At 48.9% G+C, this 26,403-nt stretch overlaps 1 protein-coding gene across 4 annotated transcripts in view; it reads right to left on the bottom strand.

Annotated features, from left to right (window-relative positions):
* The window catches only part of CTIF (cap binding complex dependent translation initiation factor), a 145,776-nt gene that overhangs the window by 42,823 nt on the left and 76,550 nt on the right, over positions 1 to 26,403 (bottom strand). For all 4 annotated transcript variants that reach the window (XM_009278440.1, XM_009278442.1, XM_009278441.1 and 1 more), the window contains one exon: positions 22,428 to 22,504. In XM_009278440.1, the coding sequence (XP_009276715.1) occupies positions 22,428 to 22,504 (77 nt within the window). The remainder of the gene's footprint in view (positions 1 to 22,427; positions 22,505 to 26,403) is intronic.

Below are 26,403 nucleotides of genomic sequence, written 5' to 3'. Positions count from 1 at the left end.
TTTTTTTTGAAAAGGGAATGGAGGGGAATAAAAAAAAAAAAAAAAAAAAAGAAGGACCTGGGGAAAGCTTTCCTGTTTGCTGGAGCTTACAAGCATTTTATGAGTACAGATTCTCCACATCAAGTTTTCCTGGCATTTCTTTGTTTCCTCTCAGTAACGCAATCACATAAACCGCTTTGTAAAGAGCAACGCTTATTAAAAGGGGAATGTCAAAATAAAAGTTAGTTAAAACCCTTATCTAGTACTGAGCCCTCACATGCTTAAGCGTGCAAGAGCTTTGCTGATATAATTCAGCGTTTGCTTTCTGTGGTTTTGCTCTTCTCTCGCCTCAGACATCTGAGTTTAACTGTTTGGGTGCACTTTTATTCCTGGGTCATTAGCCAGACAGGCTGCTACTGTATTTAAGCTGCAAATATTGCACAGAAATGACAAAAGTTGCACACAGACACAGCTTTAATTTAAGCAGAGGTAAGGCAAAATGCCTGGAAACGAGCTGGGAACCAACCTCTGCTGTAAATTCCTGCAAGAAATGCGTGCAGGGACATTTTTTTTTTTCCTAAAGACATAATGATATTATAAACCAAACCGTTTCTGTTTAAGGGCTGTGAAAGAAAAAAAAAAAATGGTTTAAGATTACAAAAAACCACTTAAGCCAATGTGGAATGTGCAAGATTGTTCGGTTTGGGGCTTTTGCAATAGGACAGGGAGAGGACAGGCAGCTCCGTCCCCTTACAGGACAGCTAAAAAGCAGTATCCCCATGGCAAGGAGCAGAGCAAACACAAACCGAAGCTCTGCAGTCACTGACCACAGGACGGAAAACACCAGAGTTAAACAAGTTAGGAAAAAAAAATTGCAAGAAATGAAAGGCAAAGGAAGGAGAATGGCAAACAAGAAGCAATGTCCGTGACTTGGCAGCAGGCAGGGGTCTAGACGATAATCCAGCATTCAGGCAGAGACTCGTTGTGTGCTTTTATCTTCCCAACACCCCAGCGAAGAAGAAAAGCCAAGAAGAAATAGGACTCTGCAGCGAAGAAGAGCCAAAGCAGGGAGAACGGGGCCCAGATCTTAAAACTTTTTTGACTGCACAGCATCGCAAAGCCCGGGAGGTTGGGATGACCCATCCTTGCTCTCAGGTGTGACCAAGGTGCTGGGGACATAGACAGCCCCAGGGAGGGGCAAGATGGGGACAAGGGCACCCCACCACATGCATCCGCTGGGGGCTGAGTTGATGGAACACAACCTCGTGCGTGCTCGAGAGCAGGAGAGCCGAGATGGTGGCCTGGGGTGACCTGCCAAGCTTAGGGAACCAGACCATGTAGGAACCCAAAGGCACCTCCCAGCCCAGGGTTTTAGGCTTGCCATGCTGAAGGGAGGAACAGCTGAAGCTTGAATCCCACAGCAACATCTCCGAGAAAAGGAAGAATCCACCCCAGAAAAATGCTGCAGCTACTGGGAAATCTTTCTTCTGTCCCTCTCTGCTCATCCTTTGCTGTAAGGACACGGTGCCTTGCGGGGAACCCGGCTTCAGCTACAAGAAAAAGTACCTAGAGAGCACACCGGTCTCTTACTTCTTGCCTCTGTTTAATGTTAAATAACTCTTTTCACTTCAAAGGCCAGATTCTGATTCAGCTCAAAACTCCCCCTGACTTCAGTGGGACCAGGGGTTTGGCCATCAGTCAACGTGGAGACTTAAAGAGACGTTCAGAGTTACAAAGAAACTGCAGAAGAACTAAAACCCAAGGGGAGACAGTCAGGGTTGCCAAGCTGGAAATAGGATGGTATCGCTTGTGCTATCATTTCTCCACTGATTTTTTTATTTAATTAACTAAATGAGATACCTTTCAACAGAATTTAGATCTGACAAATGTCTGCTCTGTCAGAGGAGCCTACGCAAACAAATCTAAGGCTTCAGCTGTCTCGGTGATTACCAGCCTACGTGCTCAGAAATACGGGATTCCTGCAAGTTTTTACTACATCGTTTGCTCCCAAGGAAAGGGGCTGGAAGGCACAAGGCTGGGGAAAATAACTCCAGACACGTGGACAGCTGTGGTCTAAAACACAGTTGCTCCGTCCCGTCAGCCCTGCTCATATCCCCCCGAGCGAGACAAGTCCTCCGAGAGCCCCCACCATTTGTCTGGCATGTGGAGAGCTGGAGGACGACGCGGGGTTACATTCTCCTGGTGGTTGCACGGAGATTTGGTCAGGCAATTCCTGCAAATACTGAGAGGTAAGGAGCTACAGCTCCAATGGCACTCGAGACATTTAACCCGCGGTGCAGAGCATCCCGAACGGACTGAGATCCCATCCGTGGGCTCAGGGACTGGATGCTTTGGATATCCTGGATCTTGCCTTCGAAGAACCTGCCTGGACATCATGCTTGCCCTCAATCCCAGGCAACTCTCCCATGGGACAAACCCTCTTGGGCACGCTAAGCCCCTCACAGAGGAGGGATGCTGGTTTTGTCCTGCTTTCATGCAGAGCCTGATACCTGGTGGGCACGGCCAGGGCCACGGACTTGCAGCCACTCAGGCAAGAAGTTGAGAACAAAGAGCGGTGCCATGGCCAAGGTCAAACCTTCTGCTTCCCCTTCATCCTTCTGGTGAATGGAAACATTCCTCACTGCATTCTGCAGACAGAAAGTTTCTCTCTTTCTTCTGCCCAGGCAGGATCTCATCTTTGTGCCAGGATCAGGCCCAGGAATATGGTGCTAAGTCTTGGGAGTATCTCATGATCAACTTTGCTATTAACACGCCTGCAATTAATTAGCAATTGCCATTATAAGGGATAGATTAAGATCTGCTGCAGGAATGGACTCTGTGGGACCTTCCACTCCTATGAGGATCCCAGGTCCCACTTATCCGTGGCACCCCCCAACGCTAGAAGAGTAGAGCATCCCCAAGGCACGCAGCAACTGTACCTGCGAATGGAGGACTAGTGGGGCTGGCTCTATGGGATGAAGGGCCACCTCCCTCCCACCTTCTTTTTGAAAATCCCACAGTAATTTTCCATTGAGGGAGGGAAATTAAATAAAACTCTTAGAGACACCACTGAAAGATTTAAATTCACAGAGACTGATAGCAACTGGGTTCTTCAAGGCTGTACTAGCCAGCTGCCCTGAAAAGGGAAAGGGCAGGAAGAAGCAGAGTCCCCTGAAACATCCCCTGAACAAAGCAATGTCTCTAGGCTCAGGCTTTCCGAACTAAGCATTTCACGCACCACGAAACCTGACGGCAACCCCATCCCTGGCCAGGGACGCAGTTGACGATGGCATGGCTTGGAGAGAGGTACCCCGCCAGCCCTGCCAGCTCCTCTGCATCCCACCACCGCGTTCCACCAGCACATCCTCCCCTCTGCCCCCAGCAGCCGTGCAGATTACGTGGCAGTCTTGGATCCCATGAGTAGGGGATGCAGCTCCCCAAATAACCGGACTGGCACCCCCGAGCAGGCGCTGCTGGAGGGGTTCGCCATTGGCACTGGCTTTGGACACCTAAGGGACATCGTGGTCCAAACTGGAAGGCCTGAAGGATCCCAGTTAGGAGCTGGTGGAATTTTACAGCATCTAAAACTGGTCCTGGAGGTCTAATTCTGCACTGGGAGGTCAATGGGAATATTGCTATTAATATAATGAGGAGGAATTTCTATACTAGAGGCCTGACTTCCCCCAAAAGTATTCTTCACCAAGCCTGCCTCCAAAGGCACTGTGATGTTTTACGTGTGTGTACTATGATAACTCAGCGTTGCTTTGGTGCGGGGAGCACCACACTCCAGCCATGGCCATTTTCTATCCTCGCTATGATTGAGAATGGGAAACACTCAAATAAGCTTGACGGTTCCACACAATTTAATCAAAAACCTCAAAACCCCACAGAAAGCAACAACCACCAGCTCCAAGGATGAAGAACACAGGACTTCTGTGTGTGTTTTCCCTTTGGCTTTCTCTCTCTAACTGGTTTCACTTGGCTCCAGTTTCATTTTTGTTTGCATTTTTCTCAGATGAGAAGGGAACAAGATGTCATGATCACTCCTGAAAACAAAAGTGAAATTATTCACATTTCTTTTATGCCTTTCTGTCACTAGGGTTAAAGTCTATCCCGATCAATAGACCCAGCCCACGCGTCCGGATGGGCATGGCATTTTGGAAGCGTAGAAAACCCACCTGTCAAAACGGTGGTGATCAGGATCTCAAATCATCTTCAAACAGTTGAGACATGATGCGTGCTTTAGGTCTTACACGTACGCATCCTTGAAAACATACAATGAACTCCAGAAGACAAGCACAGCCAACAAAAACAACCCTGTGAGGGTAGAGATGTTTTTGATGAGGCTCACAGCATCTGGCTGCTGGGAAAAGCATTATGAAACCTTCAGATGAGCTGCCTACCTGGGAAAAAGTCCTCTGGTCACCACCTTGGTCTTGGGGTACAGCTGCTGCTGACAACCCTCCCTTGGGCCTGGACATCACGCCTGTCTTTGTTTGCTAAAGATGATTTTGTTTGGCCTTTACAACACAACTAGACTCACTATCAACCAACTTGGTAGCATTGCTTTACAACACAACTAGACTCACTATAAACCAACTTGGTAGCATTGATTTTTATGACGAGGGTGGTGAGGCACTGGGACAGGTTGCCCAGAGAGGTGGTGGATGCCCCATCCCTGGAAACATTCCAGGTCAGGTTGGACGGGGCCCTGAGCGACCTGATCTAGTTGAAGATGTCCCTGCTCGTTGCGGGGGGGTTGGACTAGATGGCCTTTAGAGGTCCCTTCCAACCCAAACCATTCTGTGATTCTGTGACTGAAAGACAGAGACACCCAAGGTGCTCATGCAGTAATGCATCCAAAAAATGGGTGTAGGGTTGACGCAAAGCACGGTTCATCATGGGATGCACTGTCTTCTGCTATGGGATGCTGACTGATTTGGCCTTTCCAAACACACAAACGGACCTGATTTCTCCCTGTGCCTTCCTGCAGCATCGCTTCACGCCATCGGTGTCCACTACTTCTCCCACCACAGTGATGGACACCCCACTCACAGGACCACCAGATGAGCGCCCAGTCTGCAGGCTGTGCTGCAGGAGCAGAGACAGCCCTGCTGGGCTGAAACGCTCCCACCACAGTGATGGACACCCCACTCACAGGACCACCAGATGAGTGCCCAGTCTGCAGGCTGTGCTGCAGGAGCTGAAACGACACGGCACAAAGTCCATCGGAGCAGACTCAGCAACGCATTGAAGAGCAAACTTGTCTGCTGCTGAAGTCCAATGAAAGTCCTCACATGCTGCAATGCTTGGCCGCACAGGCTGCCTGAGTCAGCTATTTTCTTCTAAGCTTCATGGAAATGAATCTTCAGGAGGAATTTAAGTAGCTGTTTTGCAACACCAGCTTGGGAAAGACATCCCAAGTACAGATGGCATGCGAGATAGCTCCAAAACAGCTCTTTAAATGCTTTGCTGGATCTCCCACAAATCATTAGGGATGTCCAGATGGAGGCCCTTGTTGCACAGGGCGGGCAACCAGCTAGGAAGACACCCCCTGGACTTCAAGGCTGACTGCCCAGACTGGTGTAGAAATCACTGCAGTGATTTCATGTAGAAATTGCTTGGAAATGGTTCTCTTCATAAACTACATTGCTTGGAATTATGTTTTTGGATTCTTAGCGTATTGTAAACATGACTGCAAAAATTACATGAAAACCATAGGAAAATACAGTGACAAGGAACTGAATCCAGTTTAGTTGAAATAGTTTAAACCTGAAAGACACAACCACGGCACACAATGTTTTCCAAAAATCTGCTGAGCGCAAATACACATGGATCCTGGACTACTGGTAAGAATGTGACTTGAATGAATATAGATTCATCTTTTACTACTATGCAATAAAAGAGCTTATATCGCAGACTCCAGGCTGCCTCCTTTAAAAATACACCAAGGCTGATCAGTTATCCCAAGATCCGATAATCCTCCAAGAGATATAAGCTTTAAACCCGTGCCAAGATGCACAGACACAGCCCACCACCATCCCTCCATGGTCCTGTCCCTCAAGACACAACCTAAATAGTACGTATGAGCCCCCACCTGCTGCCTTTTTGTTCAGCTGTCTTCCTTTAGACCTCTGTGACTCTTTGACCTGCAAGCAAGGAGACATCCTAGGTTTTTTCCATCTCCTATTTATACCAGTGCTTTCTAGTGAAGAAATAAATGTCTTTCCTGTAGAAGCTAAGGCAAGATTTGACAGGATCTCCTAACAGCTGTCCAGACACATGAGCTGACCCAAAGTCCACGGCAAGCAATTACTTCCGACACGGGGATCTGGTAAAACACCAACTCAAGGAGCAGAGATGCTTTGGACTTATGTGTGCCAGAAGCCTTTATCAAACACGTTAAACAAACTTCTTTAAAAATGATGCAGCATGCTATAGCATTTAGCGTAGAGCTTTGGGAGCTAGGATCCATCTGGACATCGACTTATTGCAACCCAATGACAATCCTAAGCAGCTTCCCAAATGTTTACCTAAGTCTGTCCCACTGTCAAAAGAAGAGTCGTCTCCTCTTGTCCCCATTCCTGCCTCCTCTCTCATGCTACCCCTAACGCTCACGTGGATGTGCTGAGCTGTGCCAGGGTCTGATCCACTCCAAAAATTTACTTTCTCTTGGATGAGTTTCCACTCATCAGTTTGGAAGGGAATATGCAGCTCAGGGGGAGGCACAGAGCTGGGTCACCTTCTGCAGCTCCAGCATCCCGTAGCTGCTTGGAAACCAGCACCCCCAGCTTTAAGCGGGAAATTGGGATGATCCATAGCATCTGCACAACGCTGGGAATGGATGGAGCGATGTTAGTTTAAATGAAATAAAGAAGCCTGTTGTCCACTCATGCCCTGGAGGCTGTCACGCTAAATAAAGACATTATCAGAGAAAGAGCAGATACTCAGCGCCTTCATGCCTGTTAATGACCCCGGCACCTTCCAAATCAATCTAGGGACTCTCTTTCCCACAGATGGTCCCTTGGAGACAGACTGCTGTGGCTTTAGTAGGAATAAATGGAAACAAAACAGTTAACAAATATCCAAAAATAGAGCGTAGTTAACTTTTTTTTTTTTTTAATACGGAGATGAAAAATCCCTGGGTGATTTACGTGCCAGCAGAGATATTAGCTGCATATAATAGATGCAATATTTTTAATACTAATATTTTGGGCTGAGACAAGAGTGGGAATGGAAAGTATTTCCAGTGCCTTGACTTCTTTATTTTGCAAACATCAGTTGCTAACTGGGGTCAGACAGAAATATTGTTTCTGCAACAAGAGCCCAAACAACTCGAGCTGGCAACTTCTTCACGCACTAACCATGCCAGGAGGCCCTGCAGAGCTTCAGCACGTTGCTCCGTCCCAGGTCTCCGGGGCCAACGTCCCCAACTTGGGCTTGCAGGGAGAAGGAGTGGGTGGTAAATGCTCTCCTGCAGAGAGGGTGGCTACTTGCCGTGGCCAAAAACTGGAAGTCACCACCCAAACTGTGCAGCCACACCATTGAAGTGCTGCTGGGCTTCTCCAAATGGGCCAGGTGTCATGGAAAGACCTCGTGTGACACAGAGGATGCCGTAAAACCTTTTTTTACCCATCGAAAGCATCAACCTCTGCTTGCCCTTACCTCTCAGTTCAGTTGCCAGATAACTCTGGAGAGCAACCTGGCAGCAGAAAGCCCTCGGTGCTCGTTCCAAGTGATCACCACCAACGGCACATTTATATTTGAGGATTGAAAGCAGGAGAAAGAAACAAGTTATTTCACTTTATATTCACTCCAGCAACCAGCTGCTGACAAGACCTCCATGAACTCGTGTTGGAAAACAACATGTAGATGGATAAACCCATTTCCAGTACTGAGGAGCCGTGCCGGAAACACTCCACCAAAGAGAAAGCCATTTCAATAACAGATCGGTTTCCTAGTGCAGAGGAACCTGCCGCTATATTTCCTTCCCTCAATTCTGGCCGGCTGAAATAGCATCACGTAGACGATTGTGTTTTGCACTACATGACACTAAAAGAGCAGCCTTGAAGGACAGTCTCATGGGTGACGGGGTTCACACATACAAGGATCTGGTGGCCGTGGGTTCACTGCGAGGTCTGCGGTGGGGGAAGGTCCAACCACAGCCCCTTCCCTCCTTTCTGCCTTGGTTTCCTCGCGGGGAAAGGGGGGATGCTGAGAGCAGCCCTCTGCCAAAAAGCACTTTGAGGTTGATGGACAACAAAACACTGCAGCATTGTTTCATCTCTGGCTGTCTTCCCTGGGGACAGCTCTTGCATTGCTTCCCCGTGACTCTTCCTACAGCTGACTGACCCAACAGCACCCTATGCTTGCCCACACGATGAAGACTTTCCTGCCAGGTTGGTTAAAAATAAGTAAGTGACATCATCAGCTACCAAAGCAACACCAATACAACCAAGATGACCAAGGTGCCCTGGGTGAAGGGCCACAAAAAATGGTCAGGGGGATGGAACACCTCTCCTATGAGGACAGGCTGGGAGAGTTGGGGTTGTTCAGCCTGGAGAAGAGAAGGCTTCGGGGAGACCTTATTGCGGCCTGTCAGTACTTCAAGGGGGCTTATAAGAAAGATGGGGACAGACTTTTTAGTAGGGCCTGTAGTGGTAGGACAAGGGGGAATGGCTTTAAACTAAAAGAGGGTAGAATCAGACTAGATAGAAGGAAGAAATGTTTTACGCTGCGGGTGGTGAAGCACTGGCCCAGGTTGCCCAGAGAGGTGGTGGATGCCCCATCCCTGGAAACATTCCAGGTCAGGTTGGACGGGGCTCTGAGCGACCTGATCTAGTTGAAGATGTCCCTGCTCGTTGCGGGGGGTTGGACTAGATGGCCTTTAAAGGTCCATTCCAACCCAAACCATTTGATGATTCTATGATCCCAGAGCAGGCACTGCTGAATGCTTCTGTTGATGGTCTTGCTTTCAAAATGGTACAAACTGTATTAAACGCTGACTCCCACTTTGCTGAACAGAACTGAAGAGCTAAGGTAGTACTCAATGGGCACATAGTCTGCAGGCACAGCCACGTGAGCACTTTAACTCTCATGACATGAAAAGAAGGATGGTTCAAAATAAGCAAAAGGAGATATTTCTTCACATAATGCACAGTTAAACTGTGGAGCTATGCTATAGGAGATGTGCGTACCAGGTGTTTACAAGGGTTCAAAAAGCACATTGCCAAAGTCATGCAAGGAAAATCCACTAGGAGCTACTGGACACAAAGGTGAGCAAATGTGGTCCTGCAGATCTTCAAAGTGTAAATTCCTGGAGAATCATAGAATCATTTTGGTTGGAAAGGAACCTTAAGATCATCGAGTCCAACCGTTAAGAAGAGGAGAGCACTGCTGGGAAGCAGCATTACATGCATACCTGGTTCTTCTCACTCTCCTCCTGGTGTCCATTGCTGGTCACCAAGCCAGGTGGTCTGGTGTCACCCATCACAGCTCTCCTCCTGCTCTTACTGAACTCCAGACCAGCTCCGGCACACCACTAGCACATCTAATTGCAAATGAAAAACTCCTGCCCCTCTGCTGATGCAGGATGGCATGGCAACCATAAGATAAGACAAGTTATCTCCCAGCTGGGCGGAGGGGTTGCAGCGTAAGGCACTCTGCATGCACAGCCAGCAGCACGTGCAGGCAATTACCACCACCCAGCTCACGTGCTGTAATTCATTAAGCCGCAGTAACGCAATCACCCAGCTGAGCCCTTTTAGGAACAAACCGCCAAGACAATATTGTCCTCTGGGGACCTGCAGTTCGGAGAATTAATTTAGTGTAATAACTCCCAGCGATGTTGCGGACAATCAAACTGAAAGAAACGATGATCTGTCTCTAAATTGCCTGTAACCAACCCCTCAGCTGATGCCCTGCTCATCAGTGACCACCGGCTCTGCTCGGGCAGGAGGGGCAAGTGCCGACTGTTTGTTCAGGACTTTCATGCATATGAACACTTAATCCTTGAGGAACCTCATCGTGAAGGACCAGCACTCCAACAAGGAGTTCTTCATGTTGTTCTCTGGGATGCTCAGCTTCAGCCAGTGCAGCTTTCTTAAGTCATTTGGTTTCATTTTAGGCAGTCTGTGAGGAGCAGGGAGTTGGACTCGACCCTTATGGGATCCTTCGAACTCAAGATATTCTGTGATTCCTCTCTGAGATGCACCTTTAGTGCAGTTGTTCCTGAAAACGTGGCCTGTCCTTCAGCACTGGTTCAATTTTTCTAATTCTTAAGCAGGACAGCGACTATTATTTTAACAGCATCTCTGCTTAGGTGCTTTCAGCTGCCTAGAAGAGTTTTTTGCATCGTTACGCTCTAAACGCTATGATTTAGCTAGATGCTAGCATTGCTACTCATCATTGCAGGCAAGTACACCACCAGAGACTTACTTTTGTCCTTAAAAAGAAAAAAATTATTGGTCCTGAGTTTGCTCAGGAGAAGAGCTCTCCCACCAATGGCAGCTTTTCACAGCCACCATCACGCTGGCTCAACTCCTCTGCACCCTGCTTAGCGTGGACGGCCGTGACATCCCCGGTGGGTTTGGGCTGTTCCCTCTGCAACCCCAAAGAGAGTCCCCGTGGTGGCTCCAGTAACCCCCATCAGCTCCCAGGAGGGCACGGAGGAGACAGGAGCATAAGGAGGAGGATGAAAACCTGATTTCCAGATGCCGCTCCACGGGTTCAGACCCACGTTAAACCTAATTAATTTGACTCGGAAATCCTACTGAGAAGGAAAAGGGTGTTTCAACCTTTTCAATTCCTTCCCTTCCTCTTTCTTCTGCTTCAACACCGTTTGTTGAGTTCACTAAAAGCACTGCAAATCATTTAGCTCAATGCTAGTTTTCAACAAGTACCCAGTCCATCCAAAACATTTCGTTTTGTTCCAGCTAGGAACAGCACTTCGGCACTAAAATAACGACTTGATATTGTTGCTTTCTTTAATAAACATCCTCTCCTCTCACTGCAAAGCCCTCAGTAAATGGCCCTGGAAGAACAAAAGACATTTCTGTATTGTTTTAAGTTCTCTTCCTTTCTGAAAAACCTCAATTAAAACAGTGAAAAAGCAAACGTGTCGCTACTATACTCTGTAATTATGAACTCATTTCTATTCACTCGCCCAGCAGGAGAGGTTTGTCCTGGTGACCTCTGAAAATGGGTTTCTAAGGCTTTTCCAAAATTTCACAGCCTTAAAAACGACACTTTCATGTCAGCCGTAAAACAGTTCACCTTCGCCTTCACCCAAAATAACTCGCAATCTTAAAATCCAGGGTGAGGGCCATTCCTGTGACTATTTTTATTTGTGAAAGGAGCCCTAGCGCTGGCCATTAATAGATTGGCATGGCAGCGTCTCTGGAAATAGTGCAACCCTTCAAGGCAGCGTGAAAATTGCATGAACACGGGCTGTCAGCTTATTGTAAAGAGTTTTCAAGTAAATACCTTGCATGGCACACCCCTGAGTGATTTCGGGGCTTTTCTTAGCAATCTTTCCAGCACAAAAATTACCTGGCCTGAAGAGGACGCGTGCCGTTGCGATCCCAACCTCTTGACTAGCCCATGCAATGCTTGCGGGAACAAGCGTGGAGTTTTCTTTTGGTAAAGTCTACTGAGAAGACATTTTGCAAGAGAGAATGTTGGGACAACTTGGTTATATATGTATATATCTTGGTTATATATATGTGCATACATATATCTTTAAGTGGAGAGTGAAAGACAAGGAGAGTAAAAAAGAGGGAAAACCATTTTTTTATAAGAGATGAAATAGTGGACAAGAAGATGATGCCTGAGAAGTCAGAATCAGATAATAATGATGCAGAGCAGCAGATTTTCATGTAAAATAAAGTAGTATTGTCCTTTAAACACAAGCTAGTCAATAGCTTTAAAATTCACACACAGGACTATGAGCCACACCGCTTTAGGGTCCATTCCTGACCCTCCCATGATTTCACGTGCCCATGACACACCTAGGCACATATATCTCTTTTCTCTTAACATTTAGGACCAAATCCAAGGGAGCACATCCACATCCACAACACAGCTTAGGCAGAGCCAAGGACCCTACAGCTCTCATCAACCAATTTCCAAAATCCCACCCAACCCCAAGGGTTTGGGTCAGCTCACGTTTTGTGTTAGGACATACCAGATCCATGAACTGGACATCCACCCACCAGCTCCCTTCTAGAAGAAACCTTCTAGAAGAAGGTGCAAATTGTTAAGTGAAGTGAAAACGAGTTAGGGATTGTAGCAGGAGTTGGCAATGCCTTGGAGGGGCTCAGGGCTAAACCTTTCCACCTGTGATGACAACGGTTTGCTCCGTCGACACCTGTTTACAAAAAACTAAGGGCAAAACCCCCAACTACACACTTCACCCAGGCTGCTGAAACACCCGTGACTGGTGTCAACTCCTGCTCATTAGCAGTGCTGAGCCGGCTTGGCTGGTAGACTCAGGTAGGATGTACCTACACAGCTGATGGGTAAGGAGGGCTCGCTCTGGCCAGTGAAGCCAGGCAGCCTCAACAAGGGGTTGAGCTAAATGTGGGTGAGGGATCTCATCAGCTGTGTGCATATTCCAGGTACAGACACAAGCCCGTTTTCTTCAGACACCAGAAATACTTATGGCAAGCATGGTCAGAAGTGGACACTGCTGCCCCCAAAGCTTCTCAAGAAGTGCCAAGGCAGTACTCTCTGCGAGCACGAAAATGTCTCGGTGGAAACCCTTGCTTTCCTTGGCTGGGAAGAGATTTCTCCTCCATGAGACGGGACAGAACGGGATGCCCAGTCTCAAGTCTTTGTTCTTGCTGAAGAGAGCCCAGAAACAAATCCCCGTCCCAGCGCTTCCTCCGGCACAAGGTGTTTTGGCTCAACTCCTCACACAGCTCTTTGTTTTTCAGACTTCCTTGGTTCTGGTCAACATGGGAAGGCACAATAAAGCAAGGAAACCTGTTCTCATAAGATGGCCAGACTCATTTTTCTTATGTGGGCACCAGAAGATCTCAGTGAGAAGCTTTCCAGGGCTCTCCAAGCACCTATGATTGCCACCTTTGGGAATCCCCACCTTGTCCCAGGGGAAGGGGAATCCTCCCTCCTCTCCACGCAGCACCAGATTATTGTAGGGTTGCTCACAAAGTTCAGTCTTGCGCAGGACTTTTACCAGAGTGCCATGGTGGAGACTTTCAGGCCCTGTGCATATGTGCCTAGCGTACAGAACCACAAGAGAAAATACCATTTAACGCATGGAGCACACAGGCACGGGGAGGGGATTACACAGCTTCACACAGACGGTGGGTTCAAATTGCCTAATTTTAGGTGTCTGCGATGTCAGAGGCCAAATGTGAGGTGGGGATCTAAACTCCATGGCAGCTCAACCAGGTGGTGGAGACTGGGGAGAGAGTCACCAGGCCAAATGCCTGCTTCATGCTGAGATGAACCATCCTTCAAACTACACTGACTGCATCCCCTCTGAGCACAACGGGAACTTTGGCACCCAGTTCATATATAGTCAACTTAGTTATGGACACATGCGGTGGGATTTAGGTGGTGGTGTCACTCGAGATGCTCTGTTGCATCTTGTCAGGCTCCCACCCCATTTCGGTGCAGGTTTCACAAGGTCCAGTGTCCGGTAGCTCCTTCCACGGGTTTCATGATATGCTAGGGCATCTGAAATAGCAGCTGTGATCATGGAGGTGAATCCCAGCAGTCTCTGATAAAGGTGAGAACTGAAATGAGGTCTGCCATGTTTCCGATAAAGGTGAGAACTGAAATGAGGTCTGCCATGTTTCCCCCAGGGCCCTGGACACAAGAGCAGTTGCCTTGCTAACCTTCTCCCTAGTTGTATAGCCACCACAAGCTCCTGCTCCCCGTTCCCTAACACTCACAAGAATGGGCAGCAGCAGAAAAGGAGCGAAGAGCTGTCCGTGCCAACAACTCACTGTCCTGCAGCCCAGCCCCTGCTGCCACACAGGAGAAAGATACCTAATAAATACCGAGTTTTGATGAAATCAGGTGTCCCTCCTGCACAGCCACACACTGAAGTTCTCCTGGATTTTTTGCTGGAGCAATTATTTTGCTTTCTGTGAAGTAACATCATAAGACCCTCAGCTTATCCAAGCAGGCCATTACATTTCTATTGAGGTTTCGTAACAGTAAAATGTTTTGCCGGTGCTACATAAAGTCTTTCAATCAGCTGCAGAGATGGAGAAAAACAACCTGCAAAAGCCTCCTGATGCCATAAAGTCTACTGGCAGCTTGGCAATTCAGGTTAAATTTAGTCTGCAGGACAGAGGTCACTTCAGTCGCCAAGATCATAAAAAAAAAAAAAAGGAATAAAAAGTCTTGTGTTGTAGAGTTTTTATGTAATGACAAAGCCGCTCTCAATAGAGAGGTGGCAACCCTGCAGCTGGGAAACGCACCCAGCTCTCTCCTGCCACTGCCTCCTGGCATTAAAAAAAAGGAACAATGAAAGGAAAGGATTAAATTTGCTTAGATGAGTATCTTTTAACCCTTCTGCACCATGCCTTTGGCTAGGCACACAAGGAGGACGGAGCAGATATGGAGAACGGTAATGGATACGCATCTCCTGAAGTCCTGCTCATGTGGATTGCATCCTGTTGAACTCATAAAGGTTTATTTTTCTCTTTGCATTAGTCTTGAGCCCACAGAGCGCTCCGATATTTGCAGAAGTACATTTTCCCCGCATCACATGAAATGCAAAATCCTTTTAGTTGTTGCTAGCGTCGGGAAAGGAGCTGTAAATACGGCATCGCCTTTCGTGGCGTGTTTTGCAGCCGCACCATCTGCCTTCAGGGGTGACTCACGGCTGGGCCTATTTTCACTGACACCCTCAGTGTGTAAGGGCTTAGCGCTGATCACAACAGCAGAAACAAGAGCAGCTGGGTGGAAAACCCCTACTCACCCCGCCACAGCTTGAGACACGGGTGACAGGCAAAACAAACTCCCTGATGGATGCTAAATACCAACTGCTCCACCTTACTGCTACTGGTGTTTCACATGGACCGCTCAGCTAATGGGAAGACCCCACGTGTGCAGCTCTGGGGACGGTGCTGGGGCAGGCAAGTGGCTCTAAGATGAGCCAGTCTAGGACTGATGCTAGATATAAACTTGGTTGAACTTCAGACGGCTTCTGCAGAGCTGTTTGATCATCTGTGTCCTGTAGGTACCAGGGCTGGGGTTACTGCACAGGGATGGTGTTGGACTATTACAGCCCCATGCCATGCTGTGTCCTGTTCACTGAGCTCAGAGCACGGTGCAAAGGCAGCGAGGGGTCTTGATGTAGCCAAGCCACCTCCAGATCTCAGCTCCAAGAGGTCCCTCCTGACAAAAAGCTGCAGTGCCGCCCAGCAGCTCCACCCGTGGCTGAGTCACCTCCAGCCGGATGCCCGCGGGTCATCAGGAGGCGGCTTTTTGATCATTCAAGGACTGCTCCTTCAACAGGGAGCCTGGTGCAGGCTTTGTTCTCAACAACCTCCTCCTGAGAGCGGGGTCCCAGCACCGTGACCCCTGGCAGAGCCTTCTCCTCGACGCCTGGAAGGAAGGGCAGTGGGGCTGGGCGATGCCAGCGCGTCTGGCCAGCGCAGCTCTGCGGGTAGGAAGGGGCTCCTGCTTGACCCCTCCTGATACCATCTCTGCCCTGCTCCATCACTGCCTTGCCCAAAGAGCAGCTGATGGACTAACCAGGTCCCAACGACTCCAGGTCTTCGTACGGACCTACCTGATAGCCTTGTAAGAGGGTATGGGAGTAACTACAAACACGGGGAGGAAGGACTTTGTGCCACTGCAACCCCCTCCAGTTCCCTACATCTGTTACTCTCTTGGTGGCAATCAAGGCAGACCTTCCTCTGATTTCCAGTCTTAATTACATGGCCAGTTTTATCTGCTTGCTGTTCACAGCAGCGCATTTCTTCAGCAGAAATAGCCCTTCTCCCCCTGCGCCGTTTACCCCCGGGTACCTCGAGAGCATCCGCATCCGCTCCCAGCCTCTGCCGGGCAAGGCTGAACCAGCCGACATGTGCGAAGCAGCATTTCCTTCTCTGGGCTTTCAAGTTTATTTTATCTTTCACTTCCCTGGGTGACCCTGGCTCCTCATATTAACAAACAACAACAAAAAAAAAGCAGAAAACTTTTGCTTTACGTCTCATCTCATCTCAAATCCCCCTTGCTAATGGCTCCATCTCATTCCAGCGTCATGCAGTCCTGCAACTCCCACCCGACCCCATACCTCCTCCCCGAACGAGGAGATCTTGCCCTTGAAGGAGCAAGCTGGGCAAAGCTGATTCCTGTGATGTTTTATGACAGGGTAAAGTGGTAGAGTGCCCTTTATGGTGTTTTGAAAGGAAATTGTACAGGAACAATGTCCCGAGCAGCGTGGCTATTGAAAACCCTTCACAAAAGGAGTTTGCCACAAGAGGAAAAGCAGCTTAATCAGTCGAACTAATCACTGTAGGTGGTTGAGTGTCCCTGAGGGTCTGTAAAATCAAATATAATGGGAAAAGAAATATATCACAGCTTGCCTACGCTCCTTGGCGGAGCCACCGGCGGATCTGGGACGTTCCCTGCCTGGCCCCGAGCCCGCCGTGATGGTCCTTTGCAGGTCCCTATGCAGGGCCATGCTCGCCTCTGTGCAAGGCCCTGGCTGGGGCCAAGTGGACCAGCTGGGATATGCCCCGGGAGGTCCCTCAGCAACGTGGTGGCCCGTCGGGATGAGCCGGGCTCCGAGCAGGGAGGCAGGACGGGGGTGCCCACCCACGTGCACTCACCCCAGCTAACCCGGTTTTCGGCGTGGGCGCGAGCAGGAGGGGTCAGCGGCGCTTACACAACCCTCCTGCTTCAGGAAGAGGAAACCGTCCCTGACAGCCACCCGGGGCTCTCCGGGGAAGGAGGATATTTCTGCCTCCCCCAGCTCTGAATCTAATTAAAAACAGAAAACAACACACACACACACACAAAAAAAAAAAATCCAGACTGTTTTTTCCTGATCATTTAAGTGTAAAGCCAAGTTAACGGTAGGAAGCAAACTGGGACAACGCAAGAGAAAACTTGGGGACGTGTCTGTAATCCTGTTGTCAAAAGCTGTAAGTATTTGGGGCACGCTGAAGGGAGATGGGGAAAGCACACAAGCCTCTTTGCTCCCACCCCTTCTCTCCGTGTATGAGCCAGGAGGAGCTACGCAGTCTTCTGCTCCAGCTCCTTATCCCCACGCAAGGGCTTTATGAAGGATGGATTTCCCAGGTGCAGAAATACCCCTCTTAAACCCCCATCCAACAGGTGAAGGAGGGGATGACACGAAGTTCAGCCACAGCTACGGGTGACGGTCCTTCACCCGAGGCTGGCCGTGGTCCCCAACAGCCCTGGCCAGGTCAGGCAGAGCAGCCCCTTGTGGCTCCGGTCATCCCAAAGCCTGGAGACACACCAGCTGTGCACGGAGGAAGCACAAGGGATCCACACCTTTTTTCCTGAAGAGAGGAATTCAGATGCCTTTTGGAAAGGCGGGATTGATTAACTCTTAGGCTTTTACTCCATCCTCTCCAAGACATGGGGCTGCGCTTCCCTCTGTCATCCTCTCCTGTCCTTGCCCATAGACTGACCACCAAAAGCCCCGTGAGATACCAGCCAGCATCTACGCACACATGAGGATTTCCTTTTGGTAAGGTATTCAGCCTGATTTGACTTTTGAATCCAACAAGATGTGATTGAACCAATGTGATTACAACGGCGCAAACTTTTTAAGACTTCTCCAGCAACCTTTTCCCGGTCCTCAGCAAAACTGTCCCCTTCCTTAGGTGATGCAGAACAATTTCAGCACTCTCTTAACCAGAAGACCAAGAAGTAGGTACGAATTCACCTGTCTTAACCCACTGCAACTCCGTATATTCCTTGTAAATCCTATCTAAATGGGGCAACATTTCTTATCACTCCTACAGGGCTGGTGCAAGCCTCTGTGCATGCATTTTCGGGCCATGGGGTTTGGCCAGCTGGACCCTCCACCCCAAAACACATCATACCAGGATGCCATGGGAACTGGAGAAACCCTGTGCAGCACCAAGTTGACTTGCAATGCTTCGATACTTAAGAAAGGGCGTTTTCGGGAACTTTTTTTAAAAACAAGGGGCCAAACTCAGAGCCCACCTGCCCAAGGAGACCACGTCCCAGCACAGCTTGTGCTCCGCTAGCAGAGAGGCATTGGGTTGGGAAGGGTCGGAGCAGAGGACTTGAGAAATGGGTCCGCTGTGCCCCATACCCCAGAGTATTTTTTTTCTCTCGACTGCTTGCAGGAGAGAAGGGCAGGAGAGGTCCTGCCACCACCTAGGGAAAGTCCCTCCTACCCAAGAGGTAGTTGCCTATGGGAGGTCAAACCAAGTTGCCTTTGGTGATATGGAGGTAGGGTGGGTCTTGTGCGGCAGCAAACGGCGGATTAGCGTTTGGGACAATAAAACTCTCATTGGTGTTCAACACTTGCTCACGTGGACATCTACGAAAAAACTTGCCTCTGCTGCTCTCCTTCAACAATCCCATCAAGCGGTGATGCTCTCCACCACCCTCATCAGGAGGTGGCAAGTTACACCTCGTGTGTCTAAACCAAGAGAGAAAACACCGGGTGTGGGATTTCTGCTGGGTGAGGTGGGGAGGGCGATACTTCTCCCTGGTCTCCTGCCCTGATTATAAGCTCTTTGCAACAAGGACCTCACCACCTCCCGTAGGCTTTTACACCACCTTGTGCAACCAAACCCTCCACCAGGTGTGGCTCTGATGTTGATCGCTGTTACCGAAAATGTGTCCAACAAACCCACAGTGGTCCTTAACAGGGAAAGTCGAAGCCTGTTTTAATGACACCTCTAATTTGCTCTTCATATCTACCTTATGCAACAAATGAAGCATGCATCCCATGGAAAAATGACTTGTGGAACATAAAAACATATTCTGTATGCAAGGAGAGAGCTATGGTTGCACGCCCATAGGGTTGCTTGTCCCCAAGGGAGTGAAAGGTGCACGGCAGAGACCTCAGGGTAGGTGAGCCACGCTCCTCCACAACGCGGTGACAGCATTTCCCGAGGAAAGGTGACGGGAAGGAAGCAGGGACGGGCGCTATTTATAGCATGGCCGGACGTCAGCATCATTTCGCATGAGAAACAAAAGGTGCTTCGCTAGCCCAAGACGTGGCCCCTTCTGAATGTCACTGTCACGGAGGGGAGAGGAGCCCACGCGCGCTCTAGGGGGGAACCGGTATCATTTATAAGACCAGCTGGAAAAAAATAGGCAGATTTCTGGGTACCAATGTGCTTTATCAGCTCTTTTATAATAGCTGTGTCATATAAAGTACCAGCCAACCTGAAGGTCAGCTACAACCAGGCAAGGCCAGCTGGACCTGCGCATCGTGCAGAGGTCAGCCTGGGGGCTGACTCCTCGACCCACGCTGGATGTCCACTTGCGAGCGGTGACTCCTGCACATGGCAGGAGGATGCCCACCGTGGTCACCTGGGATGCGTCATCCTTCTCAGAGGAGGCAGCTCCTGGGGCAGGGAGAGACGGTGCACAACAGACAGGCATCGCTCGTGGGGTGTGGGGCGCTGCTTAGTGCCAGGTGCTCACCGCCTTCAGGAGAAGGGGAAAAGCTGCTCGATGAAAACCAGACCCAACTGCGCCCGGGCTTTGGGGCCACACCTGCTTCTAAGCAACGGAGCAGGACAACCTCTTTTCTTCTTGCAAATCCATTGCGCATCAACCCTACTCCCACCCTTGGCTGCTACCAACCCCTTTCTAAGAAACCAGCTGCTGCCAAACCCTTTCTAAGAAACCAGCTCTTCCTCCCTTGGGTCCAGGCATCCTAACTGCTTCCTAACTCCCCTCCCAACCCACGCGCCACCAAATGGCCTCGCTCAGCCTCTCCCAAGCCTCGCTGCCTCCGATGGCCCATCCACGGTCTTGCAATTTTGAATCCAGATGAGGTTTAAAACAAAAACCCCATAACTCCCAACTGTTTTGCTGGCCATAAAATCTCATCCTGAGGGATGTTTATACCACCTGTGTGGCTCCACCAGCTCCGAAATGAAGCTCTTCTCCCCCAGAATGATGCCTGGGACATTAAGATAATAACACCGCAATAAAGTGTGAACAGCTTTGTAACCTGTTTGTGCTCCAATACAGTCTGGGTTTTTTATCCTATTCCCTTTTTTTTCCCTCTATTTCTACCCTTTTTTTTTTGCTTATTTCTACCATTCTGAGACCTCACTAACTGCTAGAAATCAATTTTAAGGAGCGAGTGCTCTCTGGGGGCATCTAAAGAGGCACTAGAAGGACTAAAACTTCCCTCCTAGTCCCAAATGCACTGCAGAGGCAAGGGGACCCTGAAAACCCCCAGCATCAAGCCATGTGGTGCGGGGAGAAGGGGGCTGCTGAGGTCCCCAGCCAAAGTCTAGGGGATGGGGCCATGCCTTTTCAGCTTAGGTAATTATTTAAGAGACTGTTGTTTCACTCCACTCCCTCAACCTGGGCTTCTTAGCTTTTTCCAATTAAAATAAGTATGTTTTTCTGTCTAAGCTTGGACACGACCATGGATGTCCGTGCAGGACTCGGGCAGGACTGCATCCCCTCTGCTCTTTCCATTTTATTTCATTCGTGATTGCTTAGGGCTGAAACGGTCCCATGTCTCCTCCCGCATGATGCCATATCAACTGGGTTTTAAGGCTTCTGTCTCTCCTCCTGGGATATTATCCCAGTGCTACTTGGTCTGGGCTGTATCTCACCCTGTGATCTTCCAACCCCAGCCCAAGGCAGTTTCTTTTGCTATCTCTCCTTGCCATCTGTGCAGGAGGCAGGGATGCCCTGTGGGGGCTGAATGCTTCTGTCTGCTGATGGTTTATCTGAAGGGACCAGAAAGAAATACACATCTGGCGTGATCCCTCAGGCTGGCTGTGTTTTCGGATGGGAGGGAAGAACCAACACACAGTTCCATGGCTCTGGTCCAGCGCAGCTTTGGGCATGGGGCTTCAGGCAGGAGACCCCTTGGCTCTGCAGGTCTCCTCTCCCGCAGCATCACGCACTCTTCGGATGGTGGAGGAAGACCTGCTTGGTGAGCCGGGATGGGAGCAGGATGCTCCAACCTCTGCTGTGATTTCTCAGGGAGCCCAGCCCAGCGCTGCGAGGAAGCCCACCCAGCCCTCTCTTGCAACACAAGCAGACTTCAGCTTGGTTTTAACCATGTTTCGGTGATCACAGAGCTGCAACCCAGCTGAAACAAGCCCCTTTTTTTTTCCCTAAATCACAAGACGAAATTGTCTTCAAATTGCATACAAGAAAAAAGGAGGGAGACCCAAAGAGGAGAGAAAACAGAGTTTGCTGCTGACGAACCGCCCTGCCCACAGAAGAATGTTTCTAGGATGCCGGAGCAAATTCTTTTCAGCTGTTTTTTGGTCCCTGGTAAAATTTGGGAAAACCAAATCAAGCACAGGATTAACTACATCATGGCCGTTCACGAGTCAAGAAGTGATGGGGAGATTTGAGGACACACTCCAACAGCTGTTACAGGTGTCTGTAGGACTCCCCCAAAAATCCCCACGTGAGGCATCACAGCTCAGACCCAGATTTCGGATCACTCTAGGAGAAGACACTGGCCACTTTCTCTCCTGTTAAATAACATTAACCTTGCAAACTCCTGGTTTTAGAAATGCTTTATTGCCCCGGTTGTGTTGTCTCAGCCACAGCAGAACACACCAGCAGAAATAAAGCTGCATCTACAACTAACTCCCTTGTTCCCCACTTATTTTCACATTTAACCATAGTCGTGACTCCTATCAAGGACTCTAGATGCCCTTATATAATTAAATATGCAATTTACACAATTAAATATCAAATCGACCCAATTAAATTAACTCAATGGATTGAAATCACCACTGCCACAGGAACTCAGCTGCCTATTTAGCACACCCCCTCCTTCACGCAGACAGGCACCCGATGCTTGCTGCAAACCCCTCTCAACCATACCCACTTTGCAGGCGACCCTGAAAGTCAGCAAATTTTGCTTTTCAATAGAAAGGGAGGAAGCAAGTCGCAAGGACTCAAAGCTTTTATAGATAATACCTTGCCAGCTGCCTCTTCTAACACAAGTTGGGGGGATCTGGCTATGCTGGAACAAGTATAAGGGGAAGAGGAGGTCCTTAAGATACTCCTGGAGCAATATAGGACATACCCCACATTTAAAAGACAAACCAGAGGGATGGACAGACTCTGCATTTTCAGGACGTTAGTGCTCAAATAAGGGTTTATGCATTAACCCAACGCTGGCAGCTGCTGAAGAGCAGTATTGTCCAAAGACCCTCCATGAGACAGTGGGGGAAGATGTGCAATGAAGAAGAGAAGATCAAAAAAAAAAAAATTAAAGAGGTTTCACCTACCTCCGGTCGTTTCTCCTCCTTCTGAACAGTTTTTTGGTGTGTGCAATTTCAGCTTCATGAGGCAACGGATGGTAACCCTGTAAAACAGAGGGAAAAGCAGCGATCAGCTCCAAGTTACAGGAGGCATCAATATGGAAGGGGTCAGCGTGAGACAGAGCTGTACACCCAACTTGTGAGCATGATAAAAGAAACAGTTCCCATCCAAACACCCTTACAACATCTCAGACCCTATTGAAGCAGGTCTGGAAATCCACAGACTTGTACCCTCTCAGGGCCGTTGCAATGAGCAGGGAATGAAGTTACCTGCAATTTCTCTATGGGAGAAACCACACGGGGCAAATAACTGGACCACGTATGGATGGATCCCAATATACACCATCTACAGGGAATTCACCCACTTCACACACGACATTGCTGATACTGGTGCACCTAAACCATCCACTTTCACTGAGTTGTTTCCTTTGGATTTATTTATTTATCTAAAACTCAGCTGTAACAATGTCCGCACGGGGATGATGCTCAGCAGCATTTTGAGGATACTGGAGTAAGCAAACATGAGCCACAGCTAGCTGGTCTGTTGGGGCTGCGCCCCCATGCCGTTAGCAAGTCAACGACATTGCCATGAGCATCTTGCTGTGCTTGCCCACTGTGAGCTAGTCAACCCATGCCACCCCTGGGGTAGGGACGGGTGGCATCCACCTACTTGGAAACAATTGAGATGACCAGGACATTAAATGATTTGCCCCGGTCACATCAGTGGAAGAGCTGTGTGTCTTGGACAAGCTGCTGCCTTGTCCTCTCTCCACTGAAGGTGCCGACTCTCTGACTTAGTATGTTCATCTGATAAGGGGGATGCTGTATTTACCATCCTACTATGGGCATCGTGAAGCTTCATTAATGTGAGCAAAGAGCACTGAGGTTCCTGGACGAAAGGCACTATGTAAGTGCAAAGTATTATTTATTTTCCAGGGACTACAGAGCTGTCATAACCATAATGATTTTTATTTATGCAGTATTGTACTTCCCAGGCTGGCAATAAAAGCCCTGTAAAAGTCGCTCCTTTTATTTCCATCGCAATCTATCTTAGCCTCTAAGGTCCAGCCGCTGCTGGTGAATCACCATGTGCAAGGGGCCACGAGGGAGCAGCCTGGGCAAGGGCAAGGGCTGGGTGGGAACGCGTCTTATCGAGCAGCAGCTTTGTCACATTGGCATGACAACATAACACACTGACTTCAAAAAACAGTCCCTCTCTGCGTGAAGAGCCTTAAAAATGACAGTTAATTTTAGTAGCAGTTACTGAGTTAATAATATTTTTTGAGTTCCTCTGGTGGAAGATGTAACGGAGGAGAAAGGTTGCTGGGGATGGTAATAAATTTAGGCTTGCAGACCGGAGAAGGCATCCCCGAGTCCAAGACCAGCAGGGTTTATTGTGACCACCCATCCTGGCCATCTGCAAACAGCCTGGAGAAACTGCTACTGCAGCAACCCTACAGCTCCCACGGCAGCTGGAGCCTTCCACTTCAGAGACCTTCGCTCTTCGAGACTTCAAGCAATGAAGAACTCACCCAGCCCCTGGGTAAGTCCTGCTGCTGGCTAGCACGTCCTCATCTGAATCTTGCTTTGGCTGCAGTCTTCAAGTGTGTTTCCCAAGAAGGTAGCTTCCCTTTTAACTTTCTTCTTCACTATTAACTCTTCCAGAGAAAATCAGATGTGCCATGATCACATGGTTTAGCACAGGCATTAGAAAGCATGTTATAGAGTAGTACCCACTCTCAGTGACCAAACTATCCTTCTCTCCCACTAAAACACCCTTAACACCCAGAGGTGCTACACCAGCCACAGCATCCTACACGATCCCTCATAGCAACGGTAGAGAGGCCACCGTTACGTGAAGTTGCCTTAGCTTTCTTGCAGATCTCATCCAGCGAGGATCTGCTCAGCGACGCACGTTGTTCTGTGGTCCTCTGCTCACGTCCCTGCACCCAGCACCAGGAAGAGCTCTCCTCATGCTCCCTAGATCTCTAAACAAAAAAACATCTCTAAACTAAACGGGGGTAGATTCAGACTAGATAGAAGGAAGAAATTTTTTACGCTGAGGGTGGTGAAACACTGGCACAGGTTGCCCAGAGAGGTGGTGGATGCCCCATCCCTGGAAACATTCCAGGTCAGGATGGACGGGGCTCTGAGCGACCTGATCTAGTTGAAGATGTCCCTGCCCACGGTGGGGGGGTTGGACTAGATGGCCTTTAGAGGTCCCTTCCAACCCAAACCATTCTGTGATTCTATGGTTCTATGAACTCACCTCACTGCTCAAACATAGCCCACCTTTGACTAAGAGGAGGTAGTCTGGGAGTAGGGAAAGCTGGCAACCTGTCCTCCTGAGGCTGTGGTTGGGTTATCACCTAGTTAACCAGGTCTGACTTGGGCTTCTCCTGCAGCCAAACACCTCACGGTTAATTCTGTGTGGCATCTTTGATGTCTAATAGCTTAGAATCATACTGAACCTTCTTCATTACTGAGGGCTGTGGTTTGAGTCTTCTTCATCACTTATTTTCCCAATCCCTTATTTTCATGGAATGTATAGGAGGAGCTTAATATCTCCGAGTTCTCTGTTCCTCTGAAAATTTGCTTGAAATTGGCCAGTGGGTACCAAAGCGAATGAGAAAAGGAAGGGAGGGAGCAGACACACACAGCCCAATCACATCAGCCATGCTAGTTTAGGAAATCAGGCTAAAAATAGCACAATACTCAGGGAAACTGTTTCCAATGTTGTACTACCACAGCAGGCTAAAGCTTGGGGTATTTTTAAGAATTTAAGCTGCATTGCAGACACATGTGCAAATACAATTACCCTGAAAAATGAAACCATCTCTGCAGAACGCAAGGACCTAAAGCACGGATTTCCTCAACGTGAAGCCTTCATTAAGTCTCAGGAGCTGCCTTTCTGCTCTTTCCAACTAGAAATCATACGTACGGTGGTGCATTGCTGCATGTCCTCCTTGCAGAGCATCCCTGTGCTTCCTCAGACCTCTGCCCACCAGCAGCAGGCAGCATCGGGGTGAGAGATGGATTAATTACACAGGAATAAGGCCCCTAATCCAAGGAGCGTGCCTGTGCCTGAACAGAGGAGAACTTTGTGTCCCCATTAGGAAAATCAAGGATCTCCCTTCTCCAGCCGAGCAGTTCCCTTCCTTAGTCCTAGTCATGAGACAATGTTTTGGAAAAAAACAGTCACTGGTCCCTACTCTTGTCTATTTTGGTGCCTAAACAGAGCTAAATTTGGAAGGGAGAAAAGTCGACTTTTTTTTGTGCAGCGAGCTGATGTAAAAGGAAATACCAGCAACTTGCAAGAAGGGCGGAGTGGCTGGAGAAGACCGAGGGTGCTGGGTGGGTGGGGACAGGCCAGAGTCCCAAGGGCACTGTGAGCGCCTTGATGACACGGCTCTTGGGTTTGTCTGGAGGCTGCTCCCTGCCACGGGTCATGCAGGCCAGCAATGGAAGTGCCCTCAATAGAGCTGGCTGGCTGAGGACAACGTGGACCTGAAATGCAGCTCTTCCATTTTTCAGTGGACACACTCTTTATGAAGCTGAAACCCCTGAACAGAGCCAAAGGGCAATGTCTTGCAAGGCAGAAGACCACCCTCCGCTCTGCAATGGGTCTACAAGAAGACCTACACAAGAGGGATGGGTTTTGCTCCTGCTTGGGCCAGAAGACACCATCACGTCCAGGTGCTCATGGTTTTCATAGGCAGGTTTGCAACTTCTCAGTGGGCAGCAAAATCACATTTGGTCTCTCTCCCACATCGGTTTTATTTTGGTATTTATTCGCAGGTGGCTCGTGGAGAATGTAACAAACCAACATTTCAGTGCTGCTGGTTCTGGAAGCAAGGGGTGTGGGAAAAGCAAAGAACAAGGAGCCCATGGTCTTAGGAAGGACCATTAATAGGGGTCATTTTCAATTTCGGAGCAAAACACT

This window comes from Aptenodytes forsteri, unplaced genomic scaffold (genome assembly GCF_000699145.1).
Source record: "Aptenodytes forsteri isolate BGI_AS27 unplaced genomic scaffold, ASM69914v1 Scaffold178, whole genome shotgun sequence".
Classification (NCBI taxonomy): Eukaryota; Metazoa; Chordata; class Aves; order Sphenisciformes; family Spheniscidae; genus Aptenodytes; species Aptenodytes forsteri.
Note: the sequence above shows the minus strand (reverse complement) of the source record. Positions and strands in the feature narration are given on the sequence as shown.